At 44.2% G+C, this 20,905-nt stretch overlaps 1 protein-coding gene across 1 annotated transcript in view; it reads left to right on the plus strand.

Annotated features, from left to right (window-relative positions):
- Positions 1 to 19,495, plus strand: part of hsd17b12 (hydroxysteroid 17-beta dehydrogenase 12) — a 53,469-nt gene extending 33,974 nt beyond the window's left edge. The window contains exons 10-11 of the mRNA XM_023326168.1: positions 16,256 to 16,405; positions 18,168 to 19,495. Coding sequence (XP_023181936.1) covers positions 16,256 to 16,405; positions 18,168 to 18,308 — 291 coding nt within the window. The 3' untranslated portion in view covers positions 18,309 to 19,495. The remainder of the gene's footprint in view (positions 1 to 16,255; positions 16,406 to 18,167) is intronic.
- Positions 19,496 to 20,905: the final 1,410 nt, after the last annotated feature.

Genomic DNA, 20,905 nt, shown 5'->3' on the forward strand with positions numbered 1-20,905 from the left:
CGCGACAGCTTCTGCGGTGGCTGGCGGGCGGCGGTGCTGAAAACTGCGGCGGAGCTTCTGCGGTGGGGAGTTGGCTGCGGCTCTGGAAATCGTGCGAGACCTTCTGCGGTGGCTGGAACCCCCGCGGTGGCCAATAGGCCGGAGCGGCGCTTGCTGCGAGGGCCGCCCGAGGCTGCTTGCAGCTTTAATTATTATTATTATTATTCTTCCCACCTCTTCGTGTGCCTTTTTGGGGGCTTTATCATATTCAAAAACTCACCAAACTTGGCGGTCGCGACTAGAAAAATTCAAAATTTTGAATTTTAAGGTTGTCGCAAAAATCGCAAAAAAAATTGCTCAACGGCGGCAACTAGCAATTTTCTGTTGACACAATGGTATGAACGTATTTCATCGTAGAGACATGAAATTTGGTACACTTGTAGAGCTCCCCAAAAGACTCAGAACTTACATTTAATGTTATTAGCCAACTATCACAGGAAGTCGGCCATTTTGTCTTGAACGTCCATTTTTTTCCTCGATTTTGACGTTTACAGCCTTCGTATTTGATCGAACTCCTCCTAGGGATTTCGATTGATCGGCTTCAAACTTGGTCAGTCTGATCATAAGGCATGTTTGATTTAAAGTTATCAAATTGGTGAGTTTTGGAGTATGTTGAAGGGGGGTTAGCAGGGGTCAAAGTTCACCTACTCGCCATGAAACACGAAACTCTTATATTTCCTATATAAAAACAGATAGAGGGACCAAACTTTCAGAGATTGGTCGTCATCGGGTGTCCTAAAATACCCTGTGGTGAAATTATTTTTTTAAGTAGGCCACGCCCCCTGAGAACAGGAAGTGTCATGTTTTACTGTGAACGGTCGCTATCTTAGCCCTTTGACCTAATCAACATGAAACTGTGTCCAGAGACAGAAGACATGTTGGTGTGTTGAGTAATCCAACCCCGACCGGCTGCGATGAAGCAGGTGGGCGTGGCGGCGTTGCGAACGCCGTCGAATTTCGTTTGGCTCTGAATTCCACAATTTCGGGCCCAGCTGCTCCAAACTCACTAGGATGGATCCGTATCCACCCACCGACAGGAATTCATAACAGAATTTGGTGGGCGTGGCCTAATTTCTCTATAGCGACCCCTAGAGTATTTTAAATGAACAGCCCCAGGCCATGCTTTATCCTAGAATTACGAAACTTGGTACATATGTGTATCTTTTCAGGACGTACAAAAAAGTCTCTTGGAGCCATGCTCTAAACCCAACAGGAAGTCGGCCATGTTGTATTGAAGGTCCATTTTGGACCTCGAGTTTGACGTTTACAGCCTTCGTATTTGATCGAACTCCTCCTAGGGATTTCGATTGATCAGCTTCAAACTCGGTCAGTCTGATCATAAGGCATGTCTGATTTAAAGTTATCAAATTGGTGACTGTATGAGCTTGCTGAAGGGGGGTTAGCAGGGGTCAAAGTTCACCTACTCGCCATGAAACACGAAACTCTTATATTTCCTATACAAAAACACAGAGAGGGACCAAACTTTCATTGATTGATTGTCATCGGGTGTCCTAAAATACCCTGTGGTGAAATTATTTTTTTAAGTAGGCCACGCCCCCTGAGAACAGGAAGTGTCATGTTTTACTGTGAACGGTCGCTATCTTAGCCCTTTGACCTAATCAACATGAAACTGTGTCCAGAGACAGAAGACATGTTGGTGTGTTGAGTTATTCCAACCCCGACCGGCTGCGATGAAGCAGGTGGGCGTGGCGGCGTTGCGAACGCCGTCGAATTTCGTTTGGCTCTGAATTCCACAATTTCGGGCCCAGCTGCTTCAAACTCACTAGGATGGATCCTTGTACACCCACCGACAGGAATTCATAACAAAATTTGGTGGGCGTGGCCTAATTTCTCTATAGCGACCCCTAGAGTATTTTAAATGAACAGCCCCATGCCATGCTTTATCCTAGAATTACGAAACTTGGTACACATGTGTATCTTGTCGGGACGTACAAAAAAGTCTCTTAGAGCCATGCTCTAAACCCAACAGGAAGTCGGCCATTTTAGATTGAATTTCATTTGACCTCGATTTTGACTTTTACAGCCTTCGTATTTGATCGAACTCCTCCTAGGGATTTCGATTGATCGACTTCAAACTCGGTCAGTCTGATCATAAGGCATGTCTGATTCGAAGTTATCAATATGGTGACATTTGAACATGTGGAAGGGGGGTTAGCAAGGCTCAAAGTTCCCCTGTGATCGACTGTGTAATACAAAGGGCTTTGTCATGTGTAGGGCAATGCTGCCCTCTGGTGTCGAATAACTGAAATTACTGAAATAGTTTAATTATTTCAGTAATTCGACACCAGAGGGCAGCATTGCCCTACAGAGTTCAATTTTGTAATGTAGGAAAAAATTAAAAATTTGTAATTCTACTGTGAACGGTCGATAGCTTCTGCACCAAACTTTGCACGAGTGACCCTGGCGGGATCCCTGACGACCCTATGTCATCATATTATGACGTCATCTAAGCCCCGCCCCCTCGGAACCGGAAGTGCCGTTTTTTTCCTTGGAAAGCTCCGTTTATGGCTCTCTTGACCTAATCAACATGATTCGGATGATGAGGTCTGTCATTGCTCGCTTCTGGCTGAACCATGTGGGCGTGGCCAAATGGCGAATATCAGTCCCTCGCCATATTCATACGTTTGGCTCTAATTCACACATGGATCATCCGATTGGCTCCAAACTGGATATGTATGACCTTTGTTCACCTCTAAAGAGCCCAACGGGATTGAAATGTAATTTGGTCCACTGCGCCCCCTAAGTTAATACATCGGCCGTATCTCCTCGACGCATCGACCGATCTGCACCAGATTTTTCGACAGTCGTCGGGGAGCGCCGCCGAACGCATTCACGCGTGTCGCCCGGTGGCCGGGCGGGGAAAATGCGCGACAGCTACTGCGGCGGCTGGCGGGCGGCGGTGCTAGAAACTGCGGCGGAGCTTCTGCGGTGGGGAGTTGGCTGCGGCTCTGGAAAACGCGCGAGAGCTTCTGCGGTGGCCGGAACCCCCGCGGTGGCCAATAGGCCGGAGCGGCGCTTGCTGCGAGGGCCGCCCGAGGCTGCTTGCAGCTTTAATTAGGCCCGAGCAGCAAAGCGCTGCGAAGGCCTATTGTATCTGTACTGTTTATTATTATTATTATTATTATTATTCTTCCCACCTCTTCGTGTGCCTTTTTGGGGGCTTTATCATATTCAAAAACTCACCAAACTTGGCGGTCGCGACTAGAAAAATTAAAAATTTTGAATTTTAAGGTTGTCGCAAAAATCGCAAAAAAAATTGCTCAACGGCGGCAACTAGCAATTTTCTGTTGACACAATGGTATGAACGTATTTCATCGTAGAGACATGAAATTTGGTACACTTGTAGAGCTCCCCAAAAGACTCAGAACTTACATTTAATGTTATTAGCCAACTATCACAGGAAGTCGGCCATTTTGTCTTGAACGTCCATTTTTTTCCTCGATTTTGACGTTTACAGCCTTCGTATTTGATCGAACTCCTCCTAGGGATTTCGATTGATCGGCTTCAAACTTGGTCAGTCTGATCATAAGGCATGTTTGATTTAAAGTTATCAAATTGGTGAGTTTTGGAGTATGTTGAAGGGTGGTTAGCAGGGGTCAAAGTTCACCTACTCGCCATGAAACACGAAACTCTTATATTTCCTATACAAAAACACAGAGAGGGACCAAACTTTCAGAGATTGGTCGTCATCGGGTGTCCTAAAATACCCTGTGGTGAAATTATTTTTTTAAGTAGGCCACGCCCCCTGAGAACAGGAAGTGTCATGTTTTACTGTGAACGGTCGCTATCTTAGCCCTTTGACCTAATCAACATGAAACTGTGTCCAGAGACAGAAGACATGTTGGTGTGTTGAGTAATCCAACCCCGACCGGCTGCGATGAAGCAGGTGGGCGTGGCGGCGTTGCGAACGCCGTCGAATTTCGTTTGGCTCTGAATTCCACAATTTCGGGCCCAGCTGCTCCAAACTCACTAGGATGGATCCTTATCCACCCACCGACAGGAATTCATAACAAAATTTGGTGGGCGTGGCCTAATTTCTCTATAGCGACCCCTAGAGTATTTTAAATGAACAGCCCCAGGCCATGCTTTATCCTAGAATTACGAAACTTGGTACATATGTGTATCTTTTCAGGACGTACAAAAAAGTCTCTTGGAGCCATGCTCTAAACCCAACAGGAAGTCGGCCATGTTGTATTGAAGGTCCATTTTGGACCTCGAGTTTGACGTTTACAGCCTTCGTATTTGATCGAACTCCTCCTAGGGATTTCGATTGATCGGCTTCAAACTCGGTCAGTCTGATCATAAGGCATGTCTGATTTAAAGTTATCAAATTGGTGACTGTATGAGCTTGCTGAAGGGGGGTTAGCAGGGGTCAAAGTTCACCTACTCGCCATGAAACACGAAACTCTTATATTTCCTATACAAAAACACAGAGAGGGACCAAACTTTCATTGATTGATCGTCATCGGGTGTCCTAAAATACCCTGTGGTGAAATTATTTTTTTAAGTAGGCCACGCCCCCTGAGAACAGGAAGTGTCATGTTTTACTGTGAACGGTCGCTATCTTAGCCCTTTGACCTAATCAACATGAAACTGTGTCCAGAGACAGAAGACATGTTGGTGTGTTGAGTTATTCCAACCCCGACCGGCTGCGATGAAGCAGGTGGGCGTGGCGGCGTTGCGAACGCCGTCGAATTTTGTTTGGCTCTGAATTCCACAATTTCGGGCCCAGCTGCTTCAAACTCACTAGGATGGATCCTTGTACACCCACCGACAGGAATTCATAACAAAATTTGGTGGGCGTGGCCTAATTTCTCTAGCGACCCCTAGAGTATTTTAAATGAACAGCCCCATGCCATGCTTTATCCTAGAATTACGAAACTTGGTACACATGTGTATCTTGTCGGGACGTACAAAAAAGTCTCTTAGAGCCATGCTCTAAACCCAACAGGAAGTCGGCCATTTTAGATTGAATTTCATTTGACCTCGATTTTGACTTTTACAGCCTTCGTATTTGATCGAACTCCTCCTAGGGATTTCGATTGATCGACTTCAAACTCGGTCAGTCTGATCATAAGGCATGTCTGATTCAAAGTTATCAATATGGTGACATTTGAACATGTGGAAGGGGGGTTAGCAAGGCTCAAAGTTCCCCTGTGATCGACTGTGTAATACAAAGGGCTTTGTCATGTGTAGGGCAATGCTGCCCTCTGGTGTCGAATAACTGAAATTACTGAAATAGTTTCATTATTTCAGTAATTCGACACCAGAGGGCAGCATTGCCCTACAGAGTTCAATTTTGTAATGTAGGAAAAAATTAAAAATTTGTAATTCTACTGTGAACGGTCGATAGCTTCTGCACCAAACTTTGCACGAGTGACCATGGCGGGATCCCTGACGACCCTATGTCATCATATTATGACGTCATCTAAGCCCCGCCCCCTCGGAACCGGAAGTGCCGTTTTTTTCCTTGGAAAGCTCCGTTTATGGCTCTCTTGACCTAATCAAGATGATTCGGATGATGAGGTCTGTCATTGCTCGCTTCTGGCTGAACCATGTGGGCGTGGCCAAACGGCGAATATCAGTCCCTCGCCATATTCATACGTTTGGCTCTAATTCACACATGGATCATCCGATTGGCTCCAAACTGGATATGTATGACCTTTGTTCACCTCTAAAGAGCCCAACGGGATTGAAATGTAATTTGGTCCACTGCGCCCCCTAAGTTAATACATCGGCCGTATCTCCTCGACGCATCGACCGATCTGCACCAGATTTTTCGACAGTCGTCGGGGAGCGCCGCCGAACGCATTCACGCGTGTCGCCCGGTGGCCGGGCGGGGAAAATGCGCGACAGCTACTGCGGCGGCTGGCGGGCGGCGGTGCTAGAAACTGCGGCGGAGCTTCTGCGGTGGGGAGTTGGCTGCGGCTCTGGAAAACGCGCGAGAGCTTCTGCGGTGGCCGGAACCCCCGCGGTGGCCAATAGGCCGGAGCGGCGCTTGCTGCGAGGGCCGCCCGAGGCTGCTTGCAGCTTTAATTAGGCCCGAGCAGCAAAGCGCTGCGAAGGCCTATTGTTTTCATACTGTTTCTTCTTATTTTTATTATTCTGCCCCCCTCTTTGAGCGCCTTTTTGGGGGCTTTATCATATTCAAAAACTCACCAAACTTGGCGGAAGCGTCTAGGCGGTTGAAAAATTTTGAATTTTAAGGTCGCCGCAAAAATCGCAAAAAAAATTGCTCAACGGCAGCAACTAGCAATTTTCAACAGACCCATTGCTATTCACTTACTTCATCGTAGAGACTTGAAATTCGGTACAGTTGTAGAGCTCACTAAGACGCTCAGAATTTACAAGTAATGTCATAGTGCAACTATCACAGAAAGTCGGCCATTTTGTATTGAACGTCCATTTTTTACCTCGATTTTGACGTTTACAGCCTTCGTATTTGATCGAACTCCTCCTAGGGATTTCGATTGATCGGCTTCAAACTCGGTCAGTCTGATCATAAGGCATGTCTGATTTAAAGTTATCAAATTGGTGAGTTTTGGAGCATGTTGAAGGGGGGTTACCAGGGGTCAAAGTTCACCTACACGCCATGAAACAAAAACCTCTTATATTTCCTATACAAAAACACATAGAGGGACCAAACTTTCAGTGATTGATCGGCATCGGGTGTCCTATAATACCCTGCAGTGAAATTTTTTTTTTACGTAGGCCACGCCCCCTGAGAGCAGGAAGTGTAATGTTTTACTGTGAACAGTCGCTATCTTAGCCCTTTGACCTAATCAACATGAAACTGTGTCCAGAGACAGAAGACATGTTGGTGTGTTGTGGATTCCAACCCCGACCGGCTGCGATGAAGCAGGTGGGCGTGGCGGCGTTGCGAACGCCATCGAATTTCGTTTGGCTCTAAATTCCACAGTTTCGGGGTGAGCTGCTCCAAACTCACTAGGATGGATCCTTATCCATCCCCGAACAGGAATCCATAGCGATATTTGGTGGGCGTGGCCTAATTTCTCTATAGCGACCCCTAGAGTATTTTAAATGAACAGCCCAAAGCCATGCTTTAACTTAGAATTACGAAACTTGGTACACATGTGTATCTTGTCAGGACGTACAAAAAAGTCTCTTGGAGCCATGGTCGAAACCCAACAGGAAGTCGGCCATTTTGTATTGAAGGTCCATTTTGGACCTCGAGTTTGACGTTTACAGCCTTTGCATTTGATCGAACTCCTCCTAGGGATTTCGATTGATCGGCTTCAAACTCGGTCAGTCTGATCATAAGGCATGTCTGATTTAAAGTTATCAAATTGGTGACTGTATGAGCTTGCTGAAGGGGGGTTACCAGGGGTCAAAGTTCAGCTACTCGCCATGAAACACGAAACTCTTATATTTCCTATATAAAAACACATAGAGGGACCAAACGTTCAGTCATTGATCGTCATCGGGTGTCCTAAAATACCCTGTGGTGAAATTATTTTTTTAAGTAGGCCACGCCCCCTGAGAACAGGAAGTGTCATGTTTTACTGTGAACGGTCGCTATCTTAGCCCTTTGACCTAATCAACATGAAACTGTGTCCAGAGACAGAAGACATGTTGGTGTGTTGTGGATTCCAACCCCGACCGGCTGCGATGAAGCAGGTGGGCGTGGCGGCGTTGCGAACGCCATCGAATTTCGTTTGGCTCTGAATTCCACAGTTTCGGGGAGAGCTGCTCCAAACTCACTAGGATGGATCCTTATACACCCGCCAACAGGAATCCATAGCGAAATTTGGTGGGCGTGGCCTAATTTCTCTACATCTCCCCCTAGAATATTTTAAAAAATCAGCCCCAAGCCATGCTTTATCCTAGAATTACGAAACTTGGTACACATGTGTATCTTGTCAGGACGTACAAAAAAGTCTCTTGGAGCCATGCTCTAAACCCAACAGGAAGTCGGCCATTTTGGATTGAAGGTCCATTTTGGACCTCGAGTTTGACGTTTACAGCCTTTGCATTTGATCGAACTCCTCCTAGGGTTTTCGATTGATCGGCTTCAAACTCGGTCAGTCTGATCATAAGGCATGTCCAATTCAAAGTTATCAATATGGTGACATTTGAACAGGTGGAAGGGGGGTTAGCAAGGCTCAAAGTTCCCCTGTGATCGACTGTGTAATACAAAGGGCTTTGTCATGTGTAGGGCAATGCTGCCCTCTGGTGTCGAATTACTGAAATAATGAAACTATTTCAGTAATTTCAGTAATTCGACACCAGAGGGCAGCATTGCCCTACGGAATGACAGTTCAATGTTGAATTAAATAGGAAAAAATTAAATAATTTGTAATTCTAACACAAAAACTCACAGAGACACCAAAGTTTGAGTTATTGATCATTATCTTGTGTCCAATAATATCCAATGGTCAAATGATGACATCACGTAGGCCACGCCCTCTGACAACAGGAAGTCTTGTATTTTACTGTGAACGGTCGATAGCTTCTGCACCAAACTTTGCACGAGTGACCCTGGTGGGATCCTTGACGACCCTATGTCATCATATTATGACGTCATCTAAGCCCCGCCCCCTCACAATGAATTAGAGAGATCTTCTGTGTAATTACATAATAAACAGTCCATGTTCGTTGTTTGTAGGGCAATGCTGCCCTCTGCTGCCCACTGAAATAGTTTCATTATTTCAGTAATTCGACACCAGAGGGCAGCATTGCCCTACGGAATGACAGTTCAATGTTGAATTAAAGAGGAAAAAATTAAATAATTTGTAATTCTAACACAAAAACTGACAGAGACACCAACCCTTCAGTTATTGATCATTATCTTGTGTCCAATAATATCCAATGGTTAAATGATGACATCACGTAGGCCACGCCCTCTGACAACAGGAAGTCTTGTATTTTACTGTGAACGGTCGATAGCTTCTGCACCAAACTTTGCACGAGTGACCCTGGTGGGATCCTTGACGACCCTATGTCATCATATTATGACGTCATCTAAGCCCCGCCCCCTCACAATGAATTAGAGAGATCTTCTGTGTAATTACATAATAAACAGTCCATGTTCGTTGTTTGTAGGGCAATGCTGCCCTCTGCTGCCCACTGAAATAGTTTCATTATTTCAGTAATTCGACACCAGAGGGCAGCATTGCCCTATGGAATGACAGTTCAATGTTGAATTAAAAAGGAAAAAATTAAATAATTTGTAATTCTAACACAAAAACTGACAGAGACACCAAACCTTCAGTTATTGATCATTATCTTGTGTCCAATAATATCCAATGGTTAAATGATGACATCACGTAGGCCACGCCCCCTGACAACAGGAAGTCTTGTATTTTACTGTGAACGGTCGATAGCTTCTGCACCAAACTTTGCACGAGTGACCCTGGTGGGATCCCTGACGACCCTGTGTCATCATATTATGACGTCATCTAAGCCCCGCCCCCTCAGAACAGGAAGTGCCGTTTTTTTACTTGGAAAGCTCCGTTTATGGCTCTCTTGACCTAATCAAGATGATTCAGATGATAAACTCTGTCAATGCTCGCTGCTGGCTGAACAGTGTGGGTGTGGCCAAATGGCGAATATCAGTCCCTCGCCATATGCATACGTTTGGCTCTTATTCAGGCATAGATCATCCGATTGGCGCCAAACTGGATCTGTATGACCTTTGTTCACCTCTAAAGAGCCCAACGGGTTTGAGATGTAATTTGACTCCACTGCGCCCCCTAAGTTAATACATGGGTTGTATCTCCTCGACGCATCGACCGATCTGCGCCAGATTTTTTGACAGTCGTCGGGGAGCGCTGCCGAACGCATTCACGCGTGTCGCCTGGTGGACGGGCGGGGAAAATGCGCGACAGCTTCTGCGGTGGCTAGCGGGCGGCGGTGCTGGAAACTGCGGCGGAGCTTCTGCGGTCGGGAGTTGGCTGCGGCTCTGGAAATCGTGCGAGACCTTCTGCGGTGGCTGGAACCCCCGCGGTGGCCAATAGGCCGGAGCGGCGCTTGCTGCGAGGGCCGCCCGAGGCTGCTTGCAGCTTTAATTCTTCTTACGATTCTGCCCCCCTCTTCGTGCGCCTTTTTGGGGGCTTTATCATATTCAAAAACTCACCAAACTTGGCGGAAGCGACTAGGCGGTTTAAAAATTTTGAATTTTAAGGTCGCCGCAAAAATCGCAAAAAAAATTGCTCAACGGCAGCAACTAGCAATTTTCAACAGACCCATTGCTATTCACTTACTTCATCGTAGAGACTTGAAATTCGGTACAGTTGTAGAGCTCACTAAGACGCTCAGAATTTACAAGTAATGTCATAGTGCAACTATCACAGTAAGTCGGCCATTTTGTATTGAAGGTCCATTTTTTACCTCGATTTTGCCGTTTACAGCCTTCGTATTTGATCGAACTCCTCCTAGGGATTTCGATTGATCGGCTTCAAACTCGGTCAGTCTGATCATAAGGCATGTCTGATTTAAAGTTATCAAATTGGTGAGTTTTGGAGCATGTTGAAGGGAGGTTACCAGGGGTCAAAGTTCACCTACACGCCATGAAACAAAAACCTCTTATATTTCCTATACAAAAACACATAGAGGGACCAAACTTTCAGTGATTGATCGGCATCGGGTGTCCTATAATACCCTGCAGTGAAATTTTTTTTTTACGTAGGCCACGCCCCCTGAGAGCAGGAAGTGTAATGTTTTACTCTGAACGGTCGCTATCTTAGCCCTTTGACCTAATCAACATGAAACTGTGTCCAGAGACAGAAGACACGTTGGTGTGTTGTGGATTCCAACCCCGACCGGCTGCGATGAAGCAGGTGGGCGTGGCGGCGTTGCGAACGCCATCGAATTTCGTTTGGCTCTGAATTCCACAGTTTCGGGGTGAGCTGCTCCAAACTCACTAGGATGGATCCTTATCCATCCCCGAACAGGAATCCATAGCGATATTTGGTGGGCGTGGCCTAATTTTTCTATAGCGACCCCTAGAGTATTTTAAATGAACAGCCCCAAGCCATGCTTAAACCTAGAATTACGAAACTTGGTACACATGTGTATCTTGTCGGGACGTACAAAAAAGTCTCTTAGAGCCATGCTCTAAACCCAACAGGAAGTCGGCCATTTTAGATTGAAGTTCATTTGACCTCCATTTTGACGTTTACAGCCTTTGCATTTGATCGAACTCCTCCTAGGGTTTTCGATTGATCGGCTTCAAACTCGGTCAGTCTGATCATAAGGCATGTCTGATTTAAAGTTATCAAATTGGTGACTGTGTGAGCTTGCTGAAGGGGGGTTACCAGGGGTCAAATTTCACCTACTCGCCATGAAACACGAAACTCTTATATATCCTGCACAGAAACTCACAGAGATACCAAACTTTAAATTATTGATCATCATTAGGTGTCCAAAAATACCCTGTGGTCAAATGATGACATCACTTAGGCCACGCCCCCTGAGAACAGGAAGTGTCATGTTTTACTGTGAACGGTCGCTATCTTAGCCCTTTGACATAATCAATATTAAACTGTGTCCAGAGACAGAAGACATGTTGGTGTGTTGTGGATTCAAGCCCTGACCGGCTGCGATGAAGCAGCTGGCTGTGGCGGCGTGGCGAAGTGACCTGTAACGCCGATGCCATACGTTTGCTTCTAGATTCCACATGTTTCGACCGAGCTGCACCAAACTTGGCCTGACTCATCCTGGTGTGATGACTGACAATGCTATGTCATCATATTATGACGTCATCTAAGCCCCGCCCCCTCAGAATGAATTAGAGAGATCTTCTGTGTAATTACATAATAAACAGTCCATGTTCTTTGTTTGTAGGGCAATGCTGCCCTCTGCTGCCCACTGAAATAGTTTCATTATTTCAGTAATTCGACACCAGAGGGCAGCATTGCCCTATGGAATGACAGTTCAATGTTGAATTAAAGAGGAAAAAATTTAATAATTTGTAATTCTAACTCAAAAACTGACAGAGACACCAAACCTGCAGTTATTGATCATTATCTTGTGTCCAATAATATCCAATGGTTAAATGATGACATCACTTAGGCCCCGCCCCCTCGGAACAGGAAATGCTATTTTTTTACTTGGAAAGCTCTGTTTATGGCTCTCTTGACCTAATCAAGATGATTCGGATGATAAACTCTGTCAATGCTCGCTGCTGGCTGAACCGTGTGGGCGTGGCCAAATGGCGAATATCAGTCCCTCGCCATATACATACGTTTGGCTCTTATTCAGGCATAGATCATCCGATTGGCGCCAAACTGGATATGTATGACCTTTGTTCACCTCTAAAGAGCCCGACGGGTTTGAAATGTAATTTGGCTCCACTGCGCCCCCTAAGTTAATACATGGGCTGTATCTCCTCGACGCATAGACCGATCTGCGCCAGATTTTTCGACAGTCGTCGGGGAGCGCCGCCGAACGCATTCACGCCTGTCGCCCGGTGGACGGGTGGGGAAAATGCGCGACAGATTCTGCGGCGGCTAGCGGGCGGCGATGCTGGAAACTGCGGCAGAGCTTCCGCGGTGGGGAGCGGGCTGCGACTCTGGAAAACGCGCGAGAGCTTCTGCGGTGGCCGGAACCCCCGCGGTGGCCAATAGGCCGGAGCGGCGCTTGCTGCGAGGGCCGCCCGAGGCTGCTTGCAGCTTTAATTATTATTATTATTCTTCCCACCTCTTCGTGTGCCTTTTTGGGGGCTTTATCATATTCAAAAACTCACCAAACTTGGCGGTCGCGACTAGAAAAATTAAAAATTTTGAATTTTAAGGTTGTCGCAAAAATCGCAAAAAAAATTGCTCAACGGCGGCAACTAGCAATTTTCTGTTGACACAATGGTATGAACGTATTTCATCGTAGAGACATGAAATTTGGTACACTTGTAGAGCTCCCCAAAAGACTCAGAACTTACATTTAATGTTATTAGCCAACTATCACAGGAAGTCGGCCATTTTGTCTTGAACGTCCATTTTTTTCCTCGATTTTGACGTTTACAGCCTTCGTATTTGATCGAACTCCTCCTAGGGATTTCGATTGATCGGCTTCAAACTTGGTCAGTCTGATCATAAGGCATGTTTGATTTAAAGTTATCAAATTGGTGAGTTTTGGAGTATGTTGAAGGGTGGTTAGCAGGGGTCAAAGTTCACCTACTCGCCATGAAACACGAAACTCTTATATTTCCTATACAAAAACACAGAGAGGGACCAAACTTTCAGAGATTGGTCGTCATCGGGTGTCCTAAAATACCCTGTGGTGAAATTATTTTTTTAAGTAGGCCACGCCCCCTGAGAACAGGAAGTGTCATGTTTTACTGTGAACGGTCGCTATCTTAGCCCTTTGACCTAATCAACATGAAACTGTGTCCAGAGACAGAAGACATGTTGGTGTGTTGAGTAATCCAACCCCGACCGGCTGCGATGAAGCAGGTGGGCGTGGCGGCGTTGCGAACGCCGTCGAATTTCGTTTGGCTCTGAATTCCACAATTTCGGGCCCAGCTGCTCCAAACTCACTAGGATGGATCCTTATCCACCCACCGACAGGAATTCATAACAAAATTTGGTGGGCGTGGCCTAATTTCTCTATAGCGACCCCTAGAGTATTTTAAATGAACAGCCCCAGGCCATGCTTTATCCTAGAATTACGAAACTTGGTACATATGTGTATCTTTTCAGGACGTACAAAAAAGTCTCTTGGAGCCATGCTCTAAACCCAACAGGAAGTCGGCCATGTTGTATTGAAGGTCCATTTTGGACCTCGAGTTTGACGTTTACAGCCTTCGTATTTGATCGAACTCCTCCTAGGGATTTCGATTGATCGGCTTCAAACTCGGTCAGTCTGATCATAAGGCATGTCTGATTTAAAGTTATCAAATTGGTGACTGTATGAGCTTGCTGAAGGGGGGTTAGCAGGGGTCAAAGTTCACCTACTCGCCATGAAACACGAAACTCTTATATTTCCTATACAAAAACACAGAGAGGGACCAAACTTTCATTGATTGATCGTCATCGGGTGTCCTAAAATACCCTGTGGTGAAATTATTTTTTTAAGTAGGCCACGCCCCCTGAGAACAGGAAGTGTCATGTTTTACTGTGAACGGTCGCTATCTTAGCCCTTTGACCTAATCAACATGAAACTGTGTCCAGAGACAGAAGACATGTTGGTGTGTTGAGTTATTCCAACCCCGACCGGCTGCGATGAAGCAGGTGGGCGTGGCGGCGTTGCGAACGCCGTCGAATTTCGTTTGGCTCTGAATTCCACAATTTCGGGCCCAGCTGCTTCAAACTCACTAGGATGGATCCTTGTACACCCACCGACAGGAATTCATAACAAAATTTGGTGGGCGTGGCCTAATTTCTCTATAGCGACCCCTAGAGTATTTTAAATGAACAGCCCCATGCCATGCTTTATCCTAGAATTACGAAACTTGGTACACATGTGTATCTTGTCGGGACGTACAAAAAAGTCTCTTAGAGCCATGCTCTAAACCCAACAGGAAGTCGGCCATTTTAGATTGAATTTCATTTGACCTCGATTTTGACTTTTACAGCCTTCGTATTTGATCGAACTCCTCCTAGGGATTTCGATTGATCGACTTCAAACTCGGTCAGTCTGATCATAAGGCATGTCTGATTCAAAGTTATCAATATGGTGACATTTGAACATGTGGAAGGGGGGTTAGCAAGGCTCAAAGTTCCCCTGTGATCGACTGTGTAATACAAAGGGCTTTGTCATGTGTAGGGCAATGCTGCCCTCTGGTGTCGAATAACTGAAATTACTGAAATAGTTTCATTATTTCAGTAATTCGACACCAGAGGGCAGCATTGCCCTACAGAGTTCAATTTTGTAATGTAGGAAAAAATTAAAAATTTGTAATTCTACTGTGAACGGTCGATAGCTTCTGCACCAAACTTTGCACGAGTGACCATGGCGGGATCCCTGACGACCCTATGTCATCATATTATGACGTCATCTAAGCCCCGCCCCCTCGGAACCGGAAGTGCCGTTTTTTTCCTTGGAAAGCTCCGTTTATGGCTCTCTTGACCTAATCAAGATGATTCGGATGATGAGGTCTGTCATTGCTCGCTTCTGGCTGAACCATGTGGGCGTGGCCAAACGGCGAATATCAGTCCCTCGCCATATTCATACGTTTGGCTCTAATTCACACATGGATCATCCGATTGGCTCCAAACTGGATATGTATGACCTTTGTTCACCTCTAAAGAGCCCAACGGGATTGAAATGTAATTTGGTCCACTGCGCCCCCTAAGTTAATACATCGGCCGTATCTCCTCGACGCATCGACCGATCTGCACCAGATTTTTCGACAGTCGTCGGGGAGCGCCGCCGAACGCATTCACGCGTGTCGCCCGGTGGCCGGGCGGGGAAAATGCGCGACAGCTACTGCGGCGGCTGGCGGGCGGCGGTGCTAGAAACTGCGGCGGAGCTTCTGCGGTGGGGAGTTGGCTGCGGCTCTGGAAATCGTGCGAGAGCTTCTGCGGTGGCTGGAGCCCCCGCGGTGGCCAATAGGCCGGAGCGGCGCTTGCTGCGAGGGCCGCCCGAGGCTGCTTGCAGCTTTAATTTTTTTTGTTTTTTGACTAAAAATTATAATAAATGTCATAAGTTTTTGCTGGACAATAAATCGTCCCTCAAGTTATTGCAACTAACTTTTTCTGAGGACCATTTTCAGGTAATATAATAATAGTAATCCAAGAACACGTTCTCAAAGATCAATAAAGCTTCTTCTGTACATTTAACTCTGAAACTGGAAGACATTTTAGCCAAACTAAGTAAACAAATGACAAATAAAATTAATCTGTAAACAAAATTGTCCTTTGAAAGAATAAAGTCCATTTGCGACCAAATCACCAGACTGAAGACCTTTGTCGGCCTGTGTTCGGTAGAAAGAGACGGAGAGAAAAGCGCAATGATAAATCATGCAAATTTATCATTAATTTATCATGTGGTTGATTTCTTGTGACGGGCCTAAATTTGGCTCTGGGGAACCAAGAGCCAAATTTAGCTGAAGACATACAGTAGTTGGTGATGGAAACATGCTTCACATAAGACTGGGGTTTTCTGTTCAGCACTGTGGTGCACTTATGCCACCTTGTGGCCAAAGTGTTCATAAGTGTGATGTTGCAAGAGATATTTTAAGTTGAACTGCATTTTTATGTGCTGTAATTCTGTCTTTTCTCTTTTATTTCTTTTAAAGAGTGTGCTTCCCTTCTTTGTGGTAACCAAAATGACCCGCATCAGGAAGCCCACCCTGGATAAGCCCACCCCGGAGCGCTACGTAGCAGCTGAGCTCAACACTGTGGGTCTGCAGAGCCAGACTAACGGCTACTTCCCCCACGCTGTCATGGTATGGAAAACAAAAAAAATCTATTTACAGTTATTGAAAGAGAATGCCCAAGTTAAAATTACTGTTCAGTGTAAAGCTTGAAAATACTTTTTTCCTCTACTCTGTGTTTGGCATTTGTTTAATTGATTTCTGGACCTTATGAGGATGGATTAAAAATATTTGCCCAGGATGAACACAAGCCACTTCAATGGCTTTTTAAAATCTAAATTCAAGTGTAAAAGTTCAAATCTCTTCACGTTCAAGTCCTTTATATTTGGGGAAACTTTTTGTTGCCATCAACCAGCTTCTGGCTTAGTCATAGCTGGATATTTGACCATGCTCTTTATCAAAAATGGTGGTTTAAGTTGGTCTCCTCACACACAGCCCTTGTATTTAGCAGAGTAAATACATTTTCTTTGGTGTTGATGTGGGGGCTTGTCCGGGATCCTGATATTGGCCTGCTTTACCCATTACGAAATAAGTTTGGGTGTGGCTTTTGAAATCATTTTTTTGTAGACGTGGTTGAAGGTGAAGCTGAAAAATTTTAAGATGGTTGTCTTCTTTTTGCATCGGCACAGTGCGTTTGGATGTGTAGCCGTCTTCAACTCATGCACTGTGGTGCTTCCTGTGCAAATTGTCCGATTACCTTGCTTCCGAGTCTGACGGTTTGGGTGAAATGTTTCAGATTTGGACACAGATGGGTGTTCCAACAGCACATTGAAAGAAATCAAAGCAGTCTATCAAGCTTCTGGAATATTCTAGATTTTACCCTTATTGAAACGTCTGTCATAATTAAAGGTACAGCTTGTGCAACAAAACCAGTCAAATTAAATTAACCACCAACTTTGCCAGAATCTTGATGCATTTTTAAGAGGACTGTCAAAGTTAATGCATACAATTAATCTGAACATTTTAATGTGTTATTACATAGCTCAAAAGAATGGAGCTACCTGTTTTGGCCTAAAAGCCTTTCTCCCACCTAGTTCACAGCAGCGCATTATAGGCTCAACACATGGGGAGCAACAAACGGCAAAAGCTGAAAGTTTTATGCAACAGAAGTTAAAAAATTTTCGTTGCCAGCCCACGTTTGCACATCTACGTGTACGAGCTTGAATTTCACATGCGTGAATTACATCAATCGCTCGGCTGGACGAGGACAAGCGACTGTCGCCTCATCACAGAGGCTCCATGGAGAAGCGCATTTCTATGACGACTCTTAAAACAAAATGACTTTCCTTAAACCTTCCTGGAGATAAAGACCTGGAAAACTGAGAATCTTCAGAAATGCTTGGATTGAGAAAATAAAGGTTTTCTTCAACAGTTTTGTGGAAAAACGTGCATACGGTGGTGGCTTTGATATGGGCTGTATGGGCATTTGCTCGGGGCAGCATCACAAAGGAGTGGGGCACCGAAGAACTAGAAAATGAAACCTTTCAGTTTTCCTGTGAATAAGTTTGCTACTACTAGCATGCATGTGTAGTAGAGTAAGTTTCCCATAGTTGTTGAGTCCTAGGAGACTACATCATCTGCGTTCTAATACAAAAAATAAATAAAACACCAGATAATTACTTGCATTTAATTAGTTGGAGAGTGTCAGAAGGAGGGGCTTGCCCCGGGTACCATTCCTACAAGAACCACAACTCTGTACACATTTATACTTCAAGCTTGTTAATCACAACGGTAGAGTGTGATTAATCTGATAAATAAAAAATAAAATGAATCTATATTTGACTCCAAAGTTTAATGTTGCGTGTCTGTGTAAACGCATGTCTCCTGCTTGCAGGGTTGGGTGACCACCCGGCTGGTGCCGAGCAGCATCGTAATCTTCCTGGGGGCCAGAATGAACCGCCTTCAGCGCACAGGATACCTGCACAGGAGGAAGCTGCGGGAGCAAAGGAACGGAGCCAGTCTGAAAACTGAATAACGGCAAGGCCGCAGGCAACACAGGCAGCCGCTCCTTTTTCGGCCGAGACTGTGCCTAAGGAAGTACGTTGGTGTGCTTCCATCCTCTGGAGCTGCCTTCAAGTGTAACCCGTTTTGTGCCTTGAGTAAACATGCACAGCAGACTTAAATCTGCGATAATCTGCCCCTGATGTCTGTCTGGGTAGGTGTGGCCAAAGGATTCAGGAAGTTGTGTGGTATAAAGTGCTAGTTTGTTTTTTCTTTTTTTGGTCATCGACACTAACGGTGAAAAATAACAAAGCAAATCGAAGACCAAACGCTGCTGTATTAGGCAGTGAAAAATGGTGATGGGCATATTTTTTATATATATACTTATTTATTGTATATTTGTAAGATGCACATGTAAAACACAAAATCTGCAGCACCAGCGTTGAACCTACAGTAGCTCTCTTTACTAATGTAAGATATTTAAAAAAAAAAACAGGCAGTTTCTGCTTTTATTATTCCTGTTTTTTTTCTTACTTGGCTTACATTCCCCCTGTTTTTTTCTTCTTCTTTTTTTTGTTTGCTGATCTTGTGTGTTGCAGACTATTTAAAGTGTCACTGTGGTGGGTTGTATTTGTATTGACGTGTCGCCTTTTCCATGCTAGTCTATTCAAATTCTTAGTTTCTTTTCTTGTAATATTGCTAGAAACGGTTGGATTCAGTGACGGGGTGGTTGCTTTGATTTATCATGACAGGATCTTAAATGGGAATAGTGAACTCTTTTCTTTTTTCTCCCAATCAATTGACTGTTATTTTTGGTAGTTTTCTTTAATGTATCGGAATGGCTCTAATATTGACAGATCCCTCTGTTAAATGCTGAGCAAATATTTAATTGGAGTTTTTTAATATCACCAAACTAGGGTTGTCGCATCATCAGCTTTTCATCTGCGATTTTTTTACGATTGATTAGTTCAGATGCCACAAAGTGTTAAATTTTCAAAATCAAACGATGCAAGTGTTTTTTTTTTTTTTTTTATTATATATACTTGATGCCTGCTGCAACACTCCATATGATGTGGTCTGACCTGGACCTCTTGTGGTATTCTTGTGAATTTTTTTTTCTAGTCTTTTATATGCCTTACAAATAGAGTTCCAAATGTAAAATGTATTAATTCTGCTTATCTTTTCTACCGTTTGTTAATAAAAAAAACTTTGGCAGAATAAGCTCTGTGTTGTTTTGTGTGTGTGAACATGTTTAAATTAGACATGTTTTGTACTACTTGTCATTAAAGCTAAAGTATGTAGCTTTAAATCCAGAATGTTTTTATATATATTTGTTAAAACTGTTGCCATGGAGTGAAAGTATGTTGAGACAGGTAATCTGTGAATAGGTAATTCTCCTTGACCTTACTAATGCTGTGGGATGAATTGCACAGCTGCTGGTCAAAAACAACCAATCAGGGCCATGAGGAGGGTCTTAGCGCTGTCAATCAACCTCATGCACTTGCTGATAAATGTATTAATGGTGAGAAACGACTTACCTTTATAGGAAAACTGTTTATCTGCCCTCATTGGTGGCTATGCTAACTAGCCTTAGCATTCACTATTGGCTGACAGGGAAAAGCTGTAGCAGAGGGCAAGTAAAGAGGGTGAGGGCACCAGGTGAGATCGACAGTGCTAACACCGCCTCCTGGCTCTGATTGGTTGGTTGGTTGTTTCTAGTTGGTGGTGGGAGAAGGCAGAGAAGCTTTATTTATTTTTCTCTCAAATTATCTGTCTCCTACCATTCAGTGCTTAAGAGTTGGAGATGAGTGAATGCTTTGCTGAACATTCTGGGCTCTACGTTACATTTAGATTTAAAAATTTTAAATCGCAATGAGATTTTCTGTAAACCAGAATGAAGGTGGTCAGAAGTAGTCGGATTTGACAGCATTAGTAGCTGTTGTGCTTTATCGGTTGACATTCATTCTCAGATTTTATTCGCAAAATTGTGCCAGTACAATGGCACAATTTGAACAGTACAAAGTTCAGAAATACCTTATTTTTTTCAACATGCTGATTTTCCAACATGCTGACGATGCAATCCTTCCTTCAATGCATCATGATCCATTTAGTGTGTTAAAGGCACTTTTAGATGTTTCTTTTTATTTTTAAGAGACTTGAAAGTGTAACACACCCCTGTGAAAAATAAAAATTAAACTTTCCAAATATTGACATTTATTCTGTATAGTTCAATTGAAGTACAGTGGCCTGGTTACGTAGATGTCCAGACCTTGACCATGAAGTTAAACAGATACAATGTATATACTTAAAAGGCCTGACCCATCAAAAAATAGTCAGACAATTCTGATTTTTTTAGAACTAGGATCTTCATGAAGCCTTGAAGCAAAATCTAAAAAATATTTTTTGCCATGTCATTTACTTTATGATATATTTTTTGTATCAGATTTGATACAGCAGGCTTTTCTTAGAACTCCTGGCTCACAACAATATGAGTTTTAGGTGCAAAAACAAATGTTGCCTATAACATTTGGAAAATATGGAACACTTTAGAAAGTTTTTCTTGTTTGGTTTTTTTTTCCACCAACAACTTTTTATAGGCATTTATTTCACATCGTGATAGGAACCAAAAGA

This window comes from Xiphophorus maculatus, chromosome 2 (assembly GCF_002775205.1).
Source record: "Xiphophorus maculatus strain JP 163 A chromosome 2, X_maculatus-5.0-male, whole genome shotgun sequence".
NCBI lineage: Eukaryota > Metazoa > Chordata > Actinopteri > Cyprinodontiformes > Poeciliidae > Xiphophorus > Xiphophorus maculatus.